Source organism: Melospiza melodia, chromosome 9, assembly GCF_035770615.1.
Source record: "Melospiza melodia melodia isolate bMelMel2 chromosome 9, bMelMel2.pri, whole genome shotgun sequence".
Taxonomy (NCBI): domain Eukaryota; kingdom Metazoa; phylum Chordata; class Aves; order Passeriformes; family Passerellidae; genus Melospiza; species Melospiza melodia.
Window position 1 is genome coordinate 9,280,892 of NC_086202.1, and position 19,570 is coordinate 9,300,461.

Sequence of the window (19,570 nt, forward strand, 5' to 3'; positions counted from 1 at the left end):
TGCTGAGGTTTAATTCTAAAGTTTGCATTTGAAATTGTGAGATCCAAGCACAGGATATGAGGCATTAATGACTGAACATAATTAATTCTGACTTGACAGTCTTGGTACTTGCTCCTTCTTCACTATTGAGCATGGGGTGGCAGGACAGGAATCACAGTGCCAATAGTAATGCTTGTTTGGGAGTACTAAGGATAGATTGTCCACAATGGGAGGTACCAGCTTGCATTGTGGTATTCTTGCTCATTTTGTGTAAGATTTGACTCATTCTTTCATTTGCAGTTTTTGTTGGACCTCTTCTGAATTGTTATTTGCATCTTCAGTGACTATCAAATAAAGGCCACACAGGTTAATGCTGTTTACCATTTGCAAGTGAGAAGAGAACCTCCATTTAATGAAGAAAATATTGTGTAAAGTGTGTCACTGTACTGGCAACATTGTGCTGCAACCTGTGTTGTTATCATCTTGATGCCTGTGTGTGTTCATTTCTCTCCTACTTCTTGTCATGACCTCTGTGACCTTGTGCTTCAGCATTGCAGTGCCAAACTGTGGGAAGGAAAGCATGCAGAAATTCATGTCCCATTAGAGTTCATCCAAATGGAAGGAAGAACTGGGACAAAGCCCAACTGGAATCTTTGTGGAGACAAATGTTGGGTTCTAAAGAGATTATGTGCATCCTCCCTAAATAAATTTCCTGTCCTTATGATTCCATAGGCAGACTTGTGTTTGGCTTTCAGATGCAGAGATCAAGGCAAGCATCTTCATGCCCTGACTAGAAAAGACTGGATTTTAGTCCATCTGAAATGATGAAGTCAATCAAACTTCATCTTGTACTAAAATCTTTAGCAGTCATTGCATTTTCTGATACAGGCAACATAAATAGTGTTTAGTAGAACAAGTAGTGATGAGCCATATGCTAGGTTAGGAAAATAAAAGGTGGATACTTTTTTTATGCAAACTATCTAGGATGGACAACTTTTGCTTTCTTATGGAGCAGTACTGCTTGAGCTGAAACCTGTAAATGTGTTGTTCTCTTCTCTGGCAGATAGACCTTTCCACAATCAACTCTGGCAGATGTTTTTCAGTTGTGTTTTGATTAGTTTTGGCAATAAACCATTTCTGGACTGTAGGGAGACAGTGATGCAGACAAAACAGACAGGAGGGCTGCCCGAGCCCTGCTCAGTGCAGGAGCACAGGCAGGAAATGTGTGTGCCACAGGGACAGATGAGTGTGCCACACGGACAGGGGATGTGTGTGCCACACGGACAGGGGATGTGTGTGCCACACGGACAGGAGATGTGTGTGCCACAGGGACAGATGTGTGTGCCACAGGGACAGATGTATGTGCCACGTGGGCAGATGTGTGTGCCACAGGGACAGATGTGTGTGCCACACGGACAGGGGATGTGTGTGCCACATGGGCAGATGTGTGTGCCACAGGGACAGGGGATGTGTGTGCCACAGGGACAGATGTGTGTGTCACAGGCTCCATCCCACGGCTGGCGGGAGCAGCCTGGGAATCCACAGGCGCATCCAGAGCTGCTGAAATCCTGCACGGTTGGTTCCAAAGCCACACTTCTTGCATAACCAGAAAGGAATGAACCAACCTGCCAAGTCTTTCTGCACAAAACAGCCGCGACACGAGTGTGGTGATTGTTATAAAAGCAAGGCAAAAGAAACAAGCTTTGGAGAAGGACAAGAATTTGAAGAGGCAAACGCCGCTCGGAGGTGCTGAAACGCGGGGTGTCAGCGGGAGGAGAGCAGAGGAGAGGGAGGAAGCAGAGGAGAGGGAGGTAATGCAGCAAACACGGCCTAGAGCCTGCAGGGCGATTATCCCAGGTCAGAATGACCTGCGGAGCAGCGGGCACGGCGGAGAGGAGGAGAGCAGAGGAGGAGGAGGAGAGCAGAGGAAGAAGAGGGAGGAGAGCAGAGGAGAGGGAGGTAATGCAGCAAACGCGGCCCGGAGCCTGAGGGGCGATCATGGCGGTCAGACCGCCCTGTGGAGCCGCTGTCCCGCAGCGCCCTCTGCTGTGCCCGGCGGGGAACGGCGCCTGCTCCCCGCGCCCTCCGCCCTCGGCAGCGCCCACGGACCGAGACTGCGCCGGGAGCAGCGAAAGGAGCCCCTGGAAATGCACTAAATGTGTTTATTTTACCGCTGGGGTCTAATGGATGCGTGTTCGAGCTCTGCGTTATCTTCATTACAGTGAGCTTTATCAGGGAGCTGAAAATCCTTCACAGTTATTCAGGAGGCTCCCTCTCTACAAACAATAGTAAAAAAATCTGTAATGAGCTTTTGCTTCAGTATGTGCAAACACAGGTACACCCACCGTGTTCATTAATTGAAAATGTAACAACTGTAGTCATTCTTCCCTCTTTCACATTTAGGATCCTGGAAGTTTCATGGAAAAGTTCTATATTTCTGACACTTTCAAGGGTTTTTTTCAATATTGTTCAAGTAACTAATGGAAGTAAGGAACCTACTGTTATGCTTTTTGGGGAATTGTTTCATGTCCTGACATTTCCTGCTATTCATAAATCATTATTTCCCTTTCCAGTGCTTTTGTCTTGCTGTTGTTGCTCAGGTACAGACCTAACACCTGGACCCTGCTGTGTCTGCCCCTGGCTATGTCTTCAAGGGGAAGTGCGAGGCTCATTAGCTTGTTTTCCAACCTCAGAAGTGCTCAATATGCTCCCACACCACGTAACCATCCAGCACTGCGCCTGTCCAGTCAGCAAGACATCCTACTCCTACAGTGTGCTCTACTTAATCCAACCAATCAATACTGACAACGCTGAGAATCAGGAAAGAAATGTCGGGTAATTAACTCTGAACACCTTCTAATTACTACTACATGAAAAGCACCCTTTCCTCCCATCCTTGACATGTTAGGCTGGTTTCTGTTTTGTTCCAAGACTTCACAGAACAAACTGGGACTTTGCAAGACCAGGCCTGGAGGGGAGTTTGGTACCACACTGAGACTGGCAGGGAAGGGGGACCCTGAAGGTAAATTTGGCACTGAAAAATGCTGAGTTTGCACATCCCTATATTCTCTTTAGGAACAAGTCCTATTGCCATCACAGCTTTTTACAAGGAGGCATTGGCATAACCCAAGGGTTTTCACTAGTTCAGAATGCCAGCAGAGACTTGGGAGAAGCAAATCTGCTTTGGAATTTTCCAGAATTTGAGGCACAAAGCTCATGGAATGTTTTATTTATCTGGTAAAATGGTGCACAAGGATTTTTAGTGGCTTTCCTTTTTCCTCTGTAAAATAAACATCTTTAGTAAAGAAGTCCAGGTCCAAACAGGATCGAGGAAAGTTACAAAGTACAGCTGGGCTGATTTTATAATAAAACAGCAGAAAATCCAATCACAAAAAGTAGGTGGAAGATGACATCTGCAAGAGAAACACAGGCTACATGTGAGTACTTCCCTGTCAGCTCCCTTTCACCTTCTCTTCCCACCCTGTTCAATAAAACTGCAGGCCCTAATGTGGCTCTGTCAACATATCAAATGTTAACAAATAGATTTTGAAAGGTGTGTTTCAAAGCCTTTCCAATCAGAAATGCTTTCAGACATCCCTGTTAACCCAGTAAAACATGATTGTTCCTTTTTGGGAAGGGAGTGTGACAATTAGAGAAAAAAGATTGTTCTGTATTGGAAGTAATTGCTATGATTTTATTGTCTGGTGTGAGTGATATACCAAAAGAAGGAAAACAAAGTATATTACACCAGGAAATAAAATCTGATTTTGAAATATTCACTCTTCTGTCAAATTTACTGGTATTTCAGCTTTTTTCTTTGAGCTATGGATTTTATGTCGACAAAGACACTCAAAATGCATATTTGGAATTGATACTTTCATTGTAAAACTTTGCTGTTTACCTGAGAGTGTGTAAAATCTGGATAAACCTTTGCCTGTATAAAAGAGGAAGAAAATAATTACATCAGGATGATGATTAAAATAGGGCAAAGTGCACCAGTGTGCTTTGTAAAAGAACAGGAAACATTTGTCACATTTTGAAATTCTGAAGATTTCTTCCTCTTGGATTTACTGTTTTGAAGTTAAAAAAGAATCCTCAGTTCTTTTACCTTCTAATATCGATGGGGGTTTTCTGGTGCGACATAATGGATTGTAATAATTTTACTGTGTCTGTATTTGTAATTTTAAATTTGCTTTCAGATTGGTGCAGTTGATAAACTAGTATAAAGGGCTCCAGTGAAAACATTGTTTGTTCCAAGGACTTGTTTCAAAAGATGAACCAGCTCAGAGAGAAATCCCTGGTGCCTGCAGGAGGCAGCAGTTGGAGGGAGCAGTTGTTGTGCAGTGGGGAAGGCCGATGGCAGTGCCATCGGTGTGTCAGGAGGGATAGGCACAAATCATCCCTGCAACACATGAAGGTGTTGTGGATATGCTGAAGCACGGACCCACAGTGTAAAGAAAAACTCTCCTGCTGCTCCTGACCTCTCTCCCACTCCCGTGCAGCTCAGAGCATGTCTGAGCTGCTGCTGAGGTCACAGGCAGGTGAGCAGAGCTTTCACTGCCAGCTCTGTGTGCCAGTGGTTTGGCCATTTATCATAAATGCCAAAGGGGTGCCTTGACTCACTTGGCAAGAGAAGAGAATGTCACTGAGATCTCCTGCCAGAGTTGGAGGGGACCAACTTCTGTTCAAGACTTCTGCTGCCCCGGGGGACAGGGGTCTGGCAGAGGGCTGTGGCTCTCTCTGCTCGCTCCTGTCTGCCAGTTTCATGGCTTCCCAAAGGAGACGCACCCCAGGAGCCCTGGCACTTACTGCGCACGGTGATCTCCGCCACCAGAACGCCTCCGGTTTGTTCCGCGCGCTGCCCTCGCTTGTCACATATCTCAAGAGAGCAGAGAGAAAACCAAAACAATTAAAAATTATTTTAAAACCCCACAGGCACAATTCTTATGTTTCCAACCAAGGAAATTGCTGCATATTTTCTAGGGACATTTTTGTTTCCTGCCTGTAATTATTGGGGGTTTTAGTGCAGGAGAGATTTGAAGAGAGCCTTACAGTTCATTTTCTGAAGATTTTGGTGGGCTGCTTTCCCACCCTGCCTTAAACAAAACTCCTGTCAAGAAGAGGGAAATTGAGCTCCATCTGTTTAACCCCTGACCTCTGTGAAGGCTTCTGTGGTTGTTTATTGCTGATGATAATTGTTGTCCGTTGGGTAGAAATAGGAAGCACCAAATCCTTTCTGAATTGATCAGCTCATGTCCAGCACTAATGATGCCTGTCACAGCTGACAAGGTCTGTATTGAAGGCGGTGCTCTACAGATTAAAGGTCCTTGTGCATCTCTCTGACCTTTGCAGATCCCCAGCTGTGGGCATTTTTATTACAAACTCAGCATGTAGTAATTCTGGTTATGAGTTGCTTGTAAGCACAGACCACCAGCTTGGTTCAACCTTAATTGCAGAAGACCACCAGCTGCATTTTTGAGTGGGAACTCGAGGGATATTGCCTGACTGAGCAATTAACTTGCACTGGAGGGTAAGGTGGGAATTCCACACAGTGCCTGAAAGGATGATGTAGGTGTTTGACAGTACTGCCAGAGGGGCACATATGAAGTAATGGGTTTGTGTTTTCTTTTAACTCCGATCTGTGACTGGATAAAAAGTTGAAGAAATCTTAAAAATCTACAAAATTATAAAGTTTTTTCTGTTGCCTTTGAAACTTAGAATTTCTAACAATGTGCTTTTGTCAAACATGCAACTTGTGCACAAGTCAATTCCTCCTGCTTAGCACTGAGGCTGTATATTACAAAATGCTGCCTTAATTTGCTCCTGGACTGAGGAAGGGGTAAGAATGAAAACTTGGGCTCACCAGCAGGAGTGATGTTTTCTCTTCTCCGGCAAGAAACATTTATTGTTGAAATGACAGCATATTGGCCAAGGAGTATTTTGTGTTTTCATTTTAGGTTAAATAAAATTCTATTTCATTGCATGAGAGAAAGAATGGCAAAGCTCTGACTTGGTGAAGGGTGGAGAGAGAGTCTTTAAAGAAAGACAATTTATGGGCACTTACCCTTGTTAAATTATGTGCCTGTATAGCACCCTTACCATGCTCCCATCTAAGGATACAGGAATCTACTCTTCTACCTCAGTTCCTGCTCCAGAGACAATTTATGTATTTTATGCAGAGTAAGATGTCTGCAAGAGCAATAACTTATTGCTGCATGGCAGGGAGGACTTTCCTTGGGAAGGGGGACTGGGAGCTTTGAGACTCACACTGCCCCGAGGCTGCTCTTAGCACCAAGATACTTGGTAAAATGGAAAAAGCTCAACTTTCTCCCTTTTTCCAGGCTTGTGTTTAGCTGTAGCTGTTTGTCAGACAGGACTGTAGTCTGGGATATGAACAGGAGCTGAGTTTTTCAATGGCTGCCTTATTTCTCAATACATTTAAACAAGTTTCCCAATGTTGCCTGTGGCATGACAGGGGCCGGGCTGCCCAGCTGGGCTCGCACGGTGCCTGCCTCCATCTGCCGAGAGCCCTGGCGCCGGCTCTGCGCCTGCAGACGCTCGGGGAGGGCTGGCCATCCTCTGTCTGAAGGTGGCACCGCGTGTTTCTGCAGCAGGGAGGCCTTACCACGGGGCAGGAGAACTTCTCGCTGTCGCAGATGTGCGTCTCGCAGTGCAGCCAGACCTTGGACAGCTTGGGGATGTTGCGGAAGCGGAAGGCGTTGAACTGGAACGTGGCCCGGTTCGTTTTGCCGTTCTCGTGCACTAGGATGGAGTAGTCCGTGGCACACCTGTGTTGTGTGGGGAGAAGCAGTGTCAGAGCCCCCGTGGCTTCAGTGAGACATCTCCTGAGGTGACATCTGATGAAAGCATTTGCCCAGCTTTTCCTTTGCTCCCCACAACCAGCTTTCCAGCCATCCTCAGGGCTGGGCTGAGGTGCTCCCCTGGGTCCCACCAGCACCTACCCCTTGGTGATCAAAGGCCAGTGGATCTGGTAGAAATACTCTGAGGAGGGGGTTGCCCAGCAGTTGTTGAGAACAACTTTAAACCTGGGGAGATACAAACCCCAGATTAGCAAGGAATGTCCCAATTGCCAGTTTATTACTCATTCCTCCTTCCTTTGCCTACCTGTCACTTAAGCCCTTGGCTTCCACTCCAGCAAATATGTCAGAACCAATTTCTGATGTTTCAACCACAAAGGGGGCTTCCTTTATACTTGAGAACTTGGCATTCTTTGAAAGGCAAAGACAAAGGCATCATACATTGTAACATACAAAGCAAGGCATCATTAAACTTCAGCCACCACTGGAGAGATTGACCCCAGAAACCTGGGTTCTTATAACCTGCAACCTCCAAACTCTACACTGGTAGTAGGACTATTGCAAACCAAGATGATGTTTAAAAATCTTTTGATTAATATTTGGTGTATAATGATGATCAGTGAGAGAACTTGATGCTGTTTGGGTTGTAGCATGTATTGCATATATTCCCACAGAGCATGGGTGGGGAGCAAGCTTGCTGCTGCTGCTTCTGCTGGTGGGAGAAGCTGGTGGGAGTGAGAGTGAAGGTGAGTGTGCAGAATGGGAATGGAGTTGGGACATGACCACATGTTGGAGAAAAGGAAGGAAGACAAGCAGAAATGACAAGAAAAAAGCCAGCCTGCTGAACATGGAGCAGTGTGGTGCTCAGGTGAAAAGTTTTGGTTACAAATACACTGAAATGCCTACCTTAAATCCCAATGCTTCTTGTTGGGTAAGATGATAACAAAGCTAGCACCAGAATTGTACAAAGAACCAAAAAGCATCAGATTTAGTTCAAGCATTGGCTTATCTAGTGGAAAATACTCCTTTTACCTGGCCTATAATTTTAACACAGTATGTTCCTAGTTGTGCTTTTTCTTGCTGTGCTAAAATAGAGAGGCTGTTTTGGAGTTTTGACTGTGCTTTTGTGGAGAAAAGATTCCAGGATTAGGAACTGGCTGCTCCAGCAGTGCAGTGAAGCTGCAGAGAGGAGAGGGAGTCTTCAAAAGATCTGCCTGATATCAAGGGACAATATTTTGTTGGCAACAAAATTCCAGCATGACCTAAAGATCTGTGGGGTACATGAAATATCTGTCAGGTGAGAGGATCAGGGAGAAAGCTGCAAGAGAAATGCAGGGAGCTTTGCTGTGTCTATAGAGGCCATGCAAGGCCAGCAGTACGTGCAGATTCATGCTGCTGTTGCAGTGGGACTGCACACAAGTTTTGATTTTTCTTATAAAACCTGTCAGCAGGTTAGAAATGTACCTCTCAGCAGAAAAATCTGTCTGATTCTGAGGGATTAAAAGAACAGTTGGCATGAGTCTGTTCAGTTCACTTTAAGTATATCCCTGTTAATCAGCAGAAACAAGAACCCCTGCCAATCCCACTGCAATTATCTGTTCCAGGCTAGTAATGTGCTCCATGACACATAAATGTCAGGAGCAGCTGCCCTGTTTTTTCCAGCCCTTTGGCTGAAGCCTTTGTAAGGCAAAGGTGAAGGTGTGAGTGGCAGAGAGCACTTACAGAGTAGAAGTTGAGGGACAGCTGGCTTTCAAATGAGCCTGAGCTCCCGTTCTTCACATGGACAGTGGCCACCCTGGGGACCAGACAAAATTCTGCATGAGTGAGGCATGGTAATGAGGACAGGGTGAGACACACTCCCAGGAGAGGACATACCTTTGGTCAAAGGCAGCCTGGTTCACCAGGTAGTTGGCATTGTATGAGCAGGTGAAGGAGTAATTCACCGGCTGGTTCTTCACAATCACTGAGGAGTCATTGGAGACGATGGAGTTGTAGAAGTGGTATATGGGATTCTTGAACTGTGAATGGTGAGACAGAGAAATGTGGGCAGTACTGAGTCCTTGAGGCATCAGGAATAAACTTGGAAACATGAAGACTCTGATGTCAAAACAGGGTCCCCAAGGAAAATTGGTTTGGTAGCTCTTTATATGCTGTGCTGCCTATTCATATGCCTTACTAAACATAAGTTCTGTGTAACACAGGTGCAGGTGAACAGCAGACTAATATCACTAAGCCTATTTTGCCTGGAACTGCAAAGCACAGCTGTGTGATTCTTCCTTCTCCTTGACTCTGCAGTTTGGCTCCTTCTTCCATTGGTACCTAAAGCTTACTTCAAGCTGAAGAGGACAGGACTCTCTCAAGTGAGTGCAGCCATTTCCTGAGTCAGAAATGCTGACCTTCATAGTCTTACCTCTGACTGTGTGCCACAGTATGATTTGTTTTTAGGTGACAGGTCTGGGATTGTGAATTGGTAATATCCTGAATCGTGGATCCCATTGTAGCAAATGCCTCCAAGTGCCAGCTGATTAACCTCCCATCCATAAGGGCACTCTGGAATTCTGGTAATGATGGTTTTAGGATAGCAGTATACTAGAATTACATCTGGAAGGAAAATGATATACCTGAAGTTATTCAGTGGTAATTTCCTTTCAAAAGAGATGGGTCCACCCATTTACTTTCCATTGGGCTTAACCTTCTGTGAACAGGGATGTGTGCTGGAAGGTCCCCTAATGACAGCAGCTTTTGCTACACAAAACAGACCTTTAGGTTGTTAAATTCTGTCCTCTATGGAAGAGTTTAGCCTTTGCCTTCTAATCAATGCAGAACTTTGTGAAAAATTTTTATCTTTCTGGAATTGCCAATTGAAAAGCAGAGACACTGGTGAGAAACTTGAAGTAAAAAAAACTGCGCTGAAAATGTCTCATTAACTTGTGCTGCAAAGCTGGCTTCTGCAACACCACTGACTCTGTAAAAATAATATTGGTGAGGTTGTTTGGTAGGCTTTGTAGATCTGCACTGTTTTGTACTGGTGTATAAATCTTGGCCACAATAGATATTCTGCCTTTTCTTTTCTTGGACTGGCACTATAAATCCAGCACAAACTGAATTTTTCCAATTGTCAAGTCAAAAGCCAAGTTCTAAAACTTAACCTAGGCCTGCTAACAACAATAGGAAATGACCCAAACTCCCAGCCCTGTTAACAGCAGTGCTGTGTATTTCCAAACATGGTGATTGCTAATGCACACATGAATGCTGAACATCATAACAGACAGACAGACTGATACCTTCATGACAGCAGAATTGGATATTTTTCACAGGCACAGCTAATTTGAACATCCGATGGAAATTTTAAGGGCAAATATTGACTAACCATTAGTGACCTGAAAACTGAGGAAGACTTCCAATTACCACAGTGAGAAAAAAAGGTACCCTCCCTGGAATTATTCAGTTACTTTTTTCAAAGCCCTTGCCACTCTCATTTCTTATGCTAAAAGCCTCATTTTGCAGCCTTTCCATGTCTGCTGGGGAATAATCTGGGAAAGTCAAGTAGAGACATTAACAATTTGGTTTTTCTGATTAACAAACCTTGAGCACATGCAAGCTGATTCTGCTTGTGTTAATGCTCAGATTTAAAACTGGCAACTTTAGAGCTATGAAAATTCCTGCAGTTAAGAGAAACTGCTTGTGCAAATAAAGGTACTGAAATAAATGGCTAGAGGGCCAAATACTTTAGATATACCATGAAATGACTGACAGCAATCTGACAGCAGTCATGCACTAAAAAGCAAACACTAAATTGAGGCATATTCCAACACATTTCTGGACCACATTTTGTAATTGTAGTGAAATCTATGTTACAGGTCTGGCAATCTGATGTAGTCCGTGGGACTACAACCCAGTTTGGGCAGCCAAGATCTGCTGCGTCTAGCCTGTACTATTACAGAAAATTTCTAATTGCTTTTGTTCCCTCTGCTACTATATGCTTTTGTGATTAACTTTCTTGCACTATGGTTATTGCACAGAATTAGCTACATGCCTAATTCTTTGTGGGGTTAGGACTTGTATCGAACATTCTTTACTGTGCTAGCTCAAAGCAGGTCAATAAAAGAAATTTAAGGATTAGCTCTACGGAATCCACAGTTTAACTTTCTGAAGGAAAACCTTTTGATTTTGAATGAAAAAAACCCTTTGGCATCTTAATTACAGGAGAAGATCTCAGGAGGTTTAAGTTATTTTACCTGCTTTATTTGGAGTGCAAGGCCCCCCTGCAAGACCTCGAGCCAAAATGACCAGCAGATAAACAGCAAGAGTCACCATTTCTTGCAATGATCTGAGGACACAGGAAATAAGAGCTGAAAATGTCTTTAAAAGTGGAAATAAAAACAATGCATTGTCTGCAGTCCTGAGCTTGTAGTAGCTACTGTTAAAATGTCATTTTTGCAGAGAGAAAAAATAACATTACTGATATCCTGTCACCCAATCTAATTGCAACTACAGGGTAAATATTTCAAAGACCATTGCTATAATTAGGTCACTATTGTGACAATTTTACTATTTCAGTTTAGTGGTGGCTTTTAATTATTCTAGTTTGATTTCTTGCAAATAGTCTAAACCTGAAGTGTTAATATAACCAAATGAAACTGAAACAGTGGAATTTGAAAAAAAGAGGAAATAGAAATTACTAGAAGAAATATGACACAAGAGCATATATAATGTGCTTAAAATTTAGTGCTGAAACTATTCTCTGTGGTGATTGGTATTCTGATGCATATAAACTTAAGATAGCTCAGTTTTGGTGAATTATGCATTTTCTCCTTTGCTGCTAAATGTTGAGTTTTGAGGAAAACATCCATAGAAGTTATTTACATTTATATTTCAGGCCTCCAACCTGAAAGCTGTTTCCCACAGGGGAAAAACATATAGAGCCTGTGGGACTGGAACTGCAATTCTCATAATTTCCCTTTGAAGACACTCTTCAGTATCAGCCCTCATACACACATCACTAAGCAGACTAAGTCAGAAGTAAGAAATATCATTTACAGGGAAAAAAAAATCATTCCAATTCACTAGTTCTAACAAAACCAATCAATTTCAACATTTTCACTCAGCCTCTATTTAAAAATATATAAATATACATGAGTTTATAAAAGGGTCTTAAAGTACGTATCAGTGACAATTCCTTCTAATTATCATCCCATGCATTCTACAAGAAATTAAAGGTTATACCTACGAGACGGGCAGGAAGGTGCTAATTATTTCAGATTTTCATTCCAGTCTTATTCCAAAAGCAGCGCCGTCAGCTCTTTCCAAGATGTCCTCTTTCAAATGAACCCAGCTGGTGTTATCTTCGCTTTATATAAGCAATCTTGTAAAAGGAGCCCATCTCTGGTTAAATCTCAACCTGCCAGTATTGTCCAGTGTGAGAGGAAAAAAAAAAGAGTTATAGAAAAGCAGTTCTCTTCCCCTAGATGAGACTGCATTGCTGCTATTTGATTTTTACAAATCTTTCTACAGTGGCTTTTTACTGATCTTGCAAACAAGTGAACAGAAACCTCCTGAAGGTACAAAATTTTTTGGTTTGTGAGTTTATTAGGAAGATGTAAATTTCTGGAGAGGTGAAGATACAGCTGCCTGCTAGAATTCAGTGAAAACATATTTATAGGAATTAGCTGCTTGTCTTAAATGGTTTATTGAGAATGTCAAGCTTTTGTGCCATACAAATGAACAAAAGTAGTGGCAACAGATCATATACTGCCTTTGGAGTTGTTTTTTTACTTATTTTTTTCTAAAAGCTCAGGCAAGTAATCTGAGTTTAGGTAGACTCTTCCATAAGCCTTAGCATTATGCTACATCATTATAGTACATAATACTAAATGCACACAAGGCTGTGTAATATACATTTAACATTAAACTATAGATTGTATAAAATTTACCATTGCACAGAAAACTGAAAAAAATTTACTCTTTGTATGACCACCAGTCACGAAGTTGCGTGTGAAAGTCTTGGCTAGCTGGTGGGATTTTCTGGTGCCTCATTAGATCCTGTTTTTGTCAGCTTATAGTGAAAGGCCCAAAAAAGTAGTGGGTGCACTACTACTATTTTATACAGAATATGGGTTTTAAACAGTTTTGCCATGGGAAGTGGCCCAGGCTCAGCTTTGGAGCTTTGGGCACTGTGTCCCAAACCTGACCCAGTCCCGTGTGCTGTTGAACCACTCCTGCTCTGATGTCCTGAGTCACTAACGTGGGACCCAGCCCCGTTGGGGCTCCTCAGAGATGGTCTGTTGGCTCCTCTTGTGCAGAACCTCATTCTGCCCCACCCACAGCAGGACTTTGGTGTGGATCTGCCTTCTCCCAGGCAGTTTTTGGCAAACAGGGTGGCACAGTAATAAAGGTGTACCAGTTGTCAGTAGTTTGGAGTTTTTGAGAGAATCAAATGGAAGAGCACAGTGGCCCTGACCTAAACCTGAAATGCTCAACGAGGAGTTTTTAACTAGCCTGTGAGTGAGATTTGTAGGAACACCTTGATGACAGCATTCGCTACAAGAAGTGTCTCAAGCCAGAAGACCTGAGCAAAGCAGGGCAATGGGTGCACCTGCACTGTGAGGTCTGCTTGGCAATGGTCGTGTGCACATCAATCTGCAGTGACATGAAGAATTAAGTGATCAGGGTGACTTCTTCTGGCAAACTGATCCAAAGCCCTAAACAAAGGTTGAAAAGCTGATCCAAAGCCCTAAAAGGTTGAAAAGCCATGCTGGTGCTTGATTTCAAATATCAAGTCTGAACCAAGACTGAAGCTTTGTAAGGAGTTGCTCTTACTGCTCTTGTGAGTCTGCAAGACACCACATTCTGATTTAAATGAGATTACTTAAAGATGGACACATGGATAAAATCCTCTGGGCAGGGTTTGTTGTTATTTTAATTGAATTAAAGAACAATCCACTGAAAAAGAAGCAAAGCTCATCAATCATTTGGTGTGATCTCTCTTAACTAGAGATTATCCTCATCAGAAATCTTAAAGCAAGGAAGATTTAACTCCAGGTACCTGTTTTATAGCCTCACCCCAAATCCCACAGGGATTCAGGCCTAATTATGATTTCCTAAGGCTAAATCTAAATATACACTGTGTCAACATGCACTATTTTTTTGTCTTTCTGTGTGTGAGTGTGTATTTGGTCTGGAAGAAGAAACCAGGGTTTCTGGTGAGACTTTCTGATCAACCCTGTTGACAAGAATATTTAGCACAGAAACAAGGGGACACTTGCAGAAGAGGGCTTGTGACTTGGGCATGGGAAAGGACTCATGGCTGTGTACAAGCTAATTCTTCAAACTCAAAGAATCAGATTCAGTCCTGAGGGTGGACTTGGCCTATCAGGCCTGTACACACAGGGCTGATTTGGAGTATAAGATATTTGGCTAATCTTGATTAGGAATAGTGTAAATGCCTTGCTGAAAATTATGTAAGTGATCCGCCTCACCATAACATTAACAAAATTAACAAAGCTCTTGAAACACAGATTAGCTTTTTACTGATAATTTTTAGCAAATACGCTAATTAAATTATCATTGGTATAACAGTACAGGTTTCAGTGGAATTACTCCAAAATGGATCTAATCCCATAATTTGTATGAGAAAATAAATCTTTCACTATCTTCTCACAGAAAACTTATCTCCATGTACATAATACTCCTTTTAGGCAAAAGGTAGAAAACAGAATGAAAACCATGAAACAAATTTGGCAGTGGTGCCAGCTGGTGTATAGTAGTTTGCATTTGCATGAGAAACAAGCACAGAATGTACCTAAGCCAACCAGCATTTGATACCTGCACTGATCAGAGGTGAAGGCTTGGAGAAGGGTTAGGTTTCTCTCAGTAAGTGCTCACACTGAAAAAGGAAAGCCATTAACTTGCAAAGCAGACCATTGAGGATTGTTGCAGTTCCCTGAATCTTTCCAAGACCATTGAATAATCTCAGCAACCTAAGTGTTTGTACAGATTTCAACCAAGAGCAAATGAAGGACTTATTGTGGATTCCACCTACAAGGGCAGCTTGTGTCTCCAGCCTTGTTCCTCACATTGTGATGGAAAGCTGTGTGAGTATCAACTGTCTGGCTCTTACATGAAGCAAATGAGATTCTGCTGTTTGAACCTGCAAGGGATATAGCAACATCCAGTTTTCATTGGTTTTGGACAAAACAATAAACCTGAAGAGTCCCTCAGCTGTATGGAAGGACTTATGGGATAATGGAGACAGGCAGCTGGTCCCAGGGGAAGGCAGCTCAGCTGACACTCATCTAGAGGCTGCAATGTAAAAATGATAGTGTTTCCACGCACCAAAACCTGGCATAGTCAGTTTTGTCTGAGATAAGAGGTGTATTTATCCCACAGGCATAGCAGAGATCCATGCTGCGTCTGGAAGCATAGCAGCTGTATTTACATTTGGCCTGATCTGAGTGAGTGGATCCCCTTGAAAGTGCAGCACTCTGTTGGTACAATCAAATTTTCCTGAAGCCTGATTGAGCTGTGCTGTGTAGACTTATTCCCTCAAGTCATAAATACCTTAGGGATTTAGGATTGTTTTGCCTTTTACAGTGTAAATACCTTTCCAATAGTTTATTACTCATGGCACGTGGCTGGTCACTTGCTTCAGCACGTGACTGAGTCACCATCCCTGGAGGTACGTGCAGATGTGGCACTACAGGACATGGCTAGTGGTGCTCTTGGCATTCAGGACAGTTGGACTTCAAGATCTTTTTCCAACCGAAATTATTCTACAGTTCTATTCCATAAATATTTTAGCCTTGTGTGCAGATTATAGCACAATGCATGTACATACAGAGAGCCTGGGACACACAGATCTCCTGCACCCCAAGTCCCCAAGTGGCTGATATTCTTCAGAAGAAGGGGAAATCAGAGGAAACTGTCATGGTGGAGGAGCCACATAAAAACCAGAGATGGCTGTTCAGGCCACTGGAAGAGACAGTCTTCTGCTCTTGACTTACTCATGTGTTAGCTGTCTGTCTGTGTAACTACGCAACACTGAATCATAGTTTTTCAGCAATCACCTGCAGCCATGAGCTTGATGAGACAGTGCTGCTGCTGGTACATGCACTCCTGTGAGGGAGGGTGTGAGAGAGGACAGTCTCTCAGCTGAAGAAGCCTTGATAATTTTGCTATTCAAAACAGATATTTACATCAGCAAATCTTGCTGAACACAAAATTGTGGCTGAAGTCAATAATCATATTTCATGTTCATTTGAATGCCTGATTCTATTGCTGTTTAGCTTTGCCAGCACATTTAATGTTCTTTGGATGCTTCTCCAGCAAAATCCTGCCTGTTTTGCAGTTTACTGCTGTTGGAACAGAACATCAGTTTGCAGCTGAGTTTCCTTGAAGCCTTTGTGTGGGTAAGTGCTTTATTTGTTGTGATTTTTTAGGGGATGTCTTGGATCCAGCTAGTTATGAAGGATAAGACTTTGGAGGTTGATTTAATAAAGACATGGTGCTTGATTTAATGAGTGTATGAGACATGTAGAACAGGTCATGCGAGACCAGAACTGGTGACTAACACCAGTCATGTGAGACCTCAGTCCTTGGACTGCCTCTAGTTGGGGATGCCTAAACTTGCCATGTACTTAATTAATTTGTCTAAACGAGGCATGTATTGCATTAGCAAGTGCTGTAAGGTGGCCAAGATACCTGCACAGATATCTGTAAGGTGCCCAAGATATCCTGTGACACAGGACCTCTGGGACATTCAGGCACTTTTGGAGCAGGAACTGGAAGCCAGGGATAGTCAGGACATCTTAAATGACACTGGATGTCTGTGTGTGGGCAGCTGAGTGGAGACCAGCCAGACACACTGCTCTGCTTGGCTTGGCATTCATTTTTGCTCGCCCTGGGAGCCCGAGCAGCCCTGCAAAGTCAGCAGCACACATGCCTGAGCCTGCTCCAGCACCCTCCAATTACTCACTGGGTGCCCAAGGACAGCTTCCAGGCAGAAGCTGGAGCACTTCTGGGGAAAGATAGCTTTGATCTCAACAAGCAAGAACTGGGTCTCCTGTAATCCTGGGTGAGGGCTCTGACCACCAGTCTGCTCCAGCTGTTCTTTGAAGAGGATGTGGCTGTGGCTGCTGGGCTCCACTGTGTCCAGAGCTGCTGTCCCATCTGGGACCTGTCAGAGCAGAACTGCAGGGATTTTCTGCTGAGAACACAGGGATTAAGCATTTTGTAATGGCTGGTTCCTGCTGTGGAATAGCATTCTGTAATCACCTGAACGTGGCCTGAATGGCTTCTGAGGTACCTAAGTGCTTTTCTGGATCTCAATCATGCCATCCTGTATAACACCTTGTAAACCTTTTAGTTCTTGTTATCTCATCAACAGGTCTTGATCTCTTGGCACTGTGGGTGAGGATCTCACCTCAGTGTGGGGGAGGATTTTAAGAGGAAGGTGAGAACAAAACAAGAATGGACTCTTTGTGTCATTCATTAGTTTAATCTTCTCAGTTTGGCAGCTGGCTCTGACACAGTGACCATCACTTCTTGGTTCAGTAATGCTCTCTTTTCTGAGCATTATCCCACTGGTGCTGGGAAGGGTGCTGAAATATGCTGTTTCTCAGTTTGGGGTGGGTATGTCACCCCAGCAGATGTCTGATCTTCTGCCTCATTCCTGGCCATGTGTGCTGGCCATAAATAATGCTGCTCACCCAGCCTGCATGCTTTGCTACTGAAAACCTTACAAAAACAGGACTGCAGTGCAGTGACACATAAAAAGTATACTAAAGGCAAATTTATCCTCTAGGGTCCCTCAGTGCCAATTCCACTGATTGCTCAGAAACTGATCCTAAATGTATGCTGCTCATTTTAAAAATATGGTTAAGGAAGAAAAAAACAAAAGAAAGACAGATGAAGGGGCAAACTGATAAAGAAATTTCAGAAGCAGGAGGAATGCTGAATTACAGTAAAGGACTTGATTGCCATGTAGCTTGGAAGTGCCTCATATTCCCAAGCCTGGAAACCTTTCCTCAGACTTGCAATCTGTATTGCCCTGGGAGCCTGGAGTGCTCCTGCTCCCTCTTTAACCCCTCTACCCTTACCTGAGCTACAGAGCACTTCTCCAGCTTCCTTAGTTCTCCATGGTCTGATCCAGCAGAACTATAAACCTGCTTTGTGGGATCCAGATAGGAATGCACACATGAAGGACTGGTAAAAATCATGTTATTGAAATGCTTTCCATAAATTCATATCCTTTGAAGAGTTAAGATCCATTTGTTTCCCCTATAAAATAAGCCTTCAGTATCTGTAGTGCTGCAGTCTCAAATCCAACACAAACCTTTGCGCTTCTATCAGTGGCAGCTGCTGATTAAAATCACAGTTTTGGTTTCCCAAGCTACATAATCCTGCTAGTTCAATCTTAGACCTACTTTTCTCAGCACACTGTATCCATTATACCAGTGTTGTCCTCATTTTTGAAAGTTTGTGATTTTTGGCAGTCTGATAGCATCATCCTTGGAGACAGTCTCTTTTGCCGTGAAAGGGATCTGTTTGTTGTAAAGAGTTATGTGGCACTGAGAGCTACATGTATCAAACTTAGCTGCATTAATTAGCTGGTGCTGTGCTTGTAAACTGATCATAATAATGCTTATCACAATCTTAGTACCATTATCTCTGCTTTGCAGATAATGGAACTGAGCCACAGAATGGCAAAGCTCAAGCTCAGTGTAGGGCTCTTGAGCTGCCCATCCTGCTCTTACTCTTCCTTTGCCACTGAAAGAATAAGCAGCGTGGAGCAGGAAGTGTCCAAGCAAACTCTGGATGGGTTTGTCTGTGAATGAGAAAAGCTTTTTGGGAAGCTGGAATGATCGTCTGGAGTGCCAGGTCATGTCTTCTGGAACATAGGACTCACATGTCAGAGGCTCTTTTGCCACCTTAAGTAGTAAACTCCCCCTCGCTTGTCAGTTTAACATTTCCACTGGCCTTTATGGCTTTTTGACAATGATTTGGTGACTTGATTACCAGTTGAGTGTCTCAGTGGATTTGCTATAAACAAAGCTTCTCACTTCGTCAAGACACATTCTTTAGCATTCAGCCTCCAAAAAGGTCACATTCTGAGACTTCCCACAGATAACAGATCAATTTTCAGATCAGTTAAAGGGTATTGTTTTCCTCAAATTGCACCAACACACTATTGATGACATCCACTGAGATGGTTCTTTCCATCCACAGTGTTTCACAGTAGCAGAGAAATGTAACAGCTTCATGCAGTGGAATGGAGCAGAGCAATTGATCTAAAAGTTTCAGGCACTCAGTTGAGTTTTCATTTCTTTGTTGCATTACGACTCAACCAATACCAAACAAAATCCAGATCTTACTTTTTAAATTGGCTGGATCATTAATTTTAATTATTATTAAAATTTTATATTATTAATAATTTTAATTACTTATTATAGAATTCACTTAAACACCAAATGCAAGAGGTGGCTGTGGTCCATGTACATTTCTTCAGAGATTTTCATGGGCTCCCTCTGATAGTCAGGTTTGAGAAAGCTGACACCTTTGTGTTTTCTTCTGCTGAGCTGTAGCTGGTGTTGTATTGATCACTCAAAATCAATTCAACCATCCTGAGCAAAAGTACTATTTGCTAGCTCTTAAAATGACAGTTTCTCCCTTCTGGTGTAGCTTCCAGTAATGTAATTGGAGCAAATAGTCTGCAGCAAACCATCATTTCGATCTAAGCTGGCTGAACAGAGCATTGTGGTCATAAAAATGCTTGA

The 19,570-nt window shown here is 43.1% G+C and overlaps 1 protein-coding gene and 1 long non-coding RNA gene across 3 annotated transcripts; one reads left to right on the forward strand and one right to left on the reverse strand.

Annotated features, from left to right (window-relative positions):
- Positions 1–1,560: 1,560 nt before the first annotated feature.
- Positions 1,561–4,909, forward strand: LOC134421843 (uncharacterized). Its single transcript, XR_010028692.1, has 2 exons — positions 1,561–1,725; positions 2,553–4,909. It is a non-coding gene; the product is annotated as an uncharacterized LOC134421843 (long non-coding RNA).
- TECTB (tectorin beta) lies at positions 3,288–18,170 on the reverse strand. Of its 2 annotated transcripts, none has more exons than XM_063163200.1 (12): positions 17,894–18,170; positions 12,028–12,198; positions 11,036–11,127; positions 9,208–9,398; positions 8,673–8,815; positions 8,520–8,592; positions 7,105–7,208; positions 6,942–7,025; positions 6,605–6,767; positions 4,789–4,858; positions 3,881–3,913; positions 3,288–3,392 (listed from the first exon to the last, which is right to left on the reverse strand). In XM_063163200.1, the coding sequence occupies exons 3-12, from the start codon at positions 11,112–11,114 to the stop codon at positions 3,340–3,342; spliced, it is 993 nt and encodes a 330-aa protein (XP_063019270.1). In that variant the 5' UTR covers positions 11,115–11,127; positions 12,028–12,198; positions 17,894–18,170; the 3' UTR covers positions 3,288–3,339. The 2 variants fall into 2 exon arrangements, with proteins under 2 accessions (XP_063019270.1, XP_063019269.1); XM_063163199.1 differs by having other exon boundaries at positions 12,024–12,198.
- Between the last annotated feature and the right edge of the window lie 1,400 nt (positions 18,171–19,570).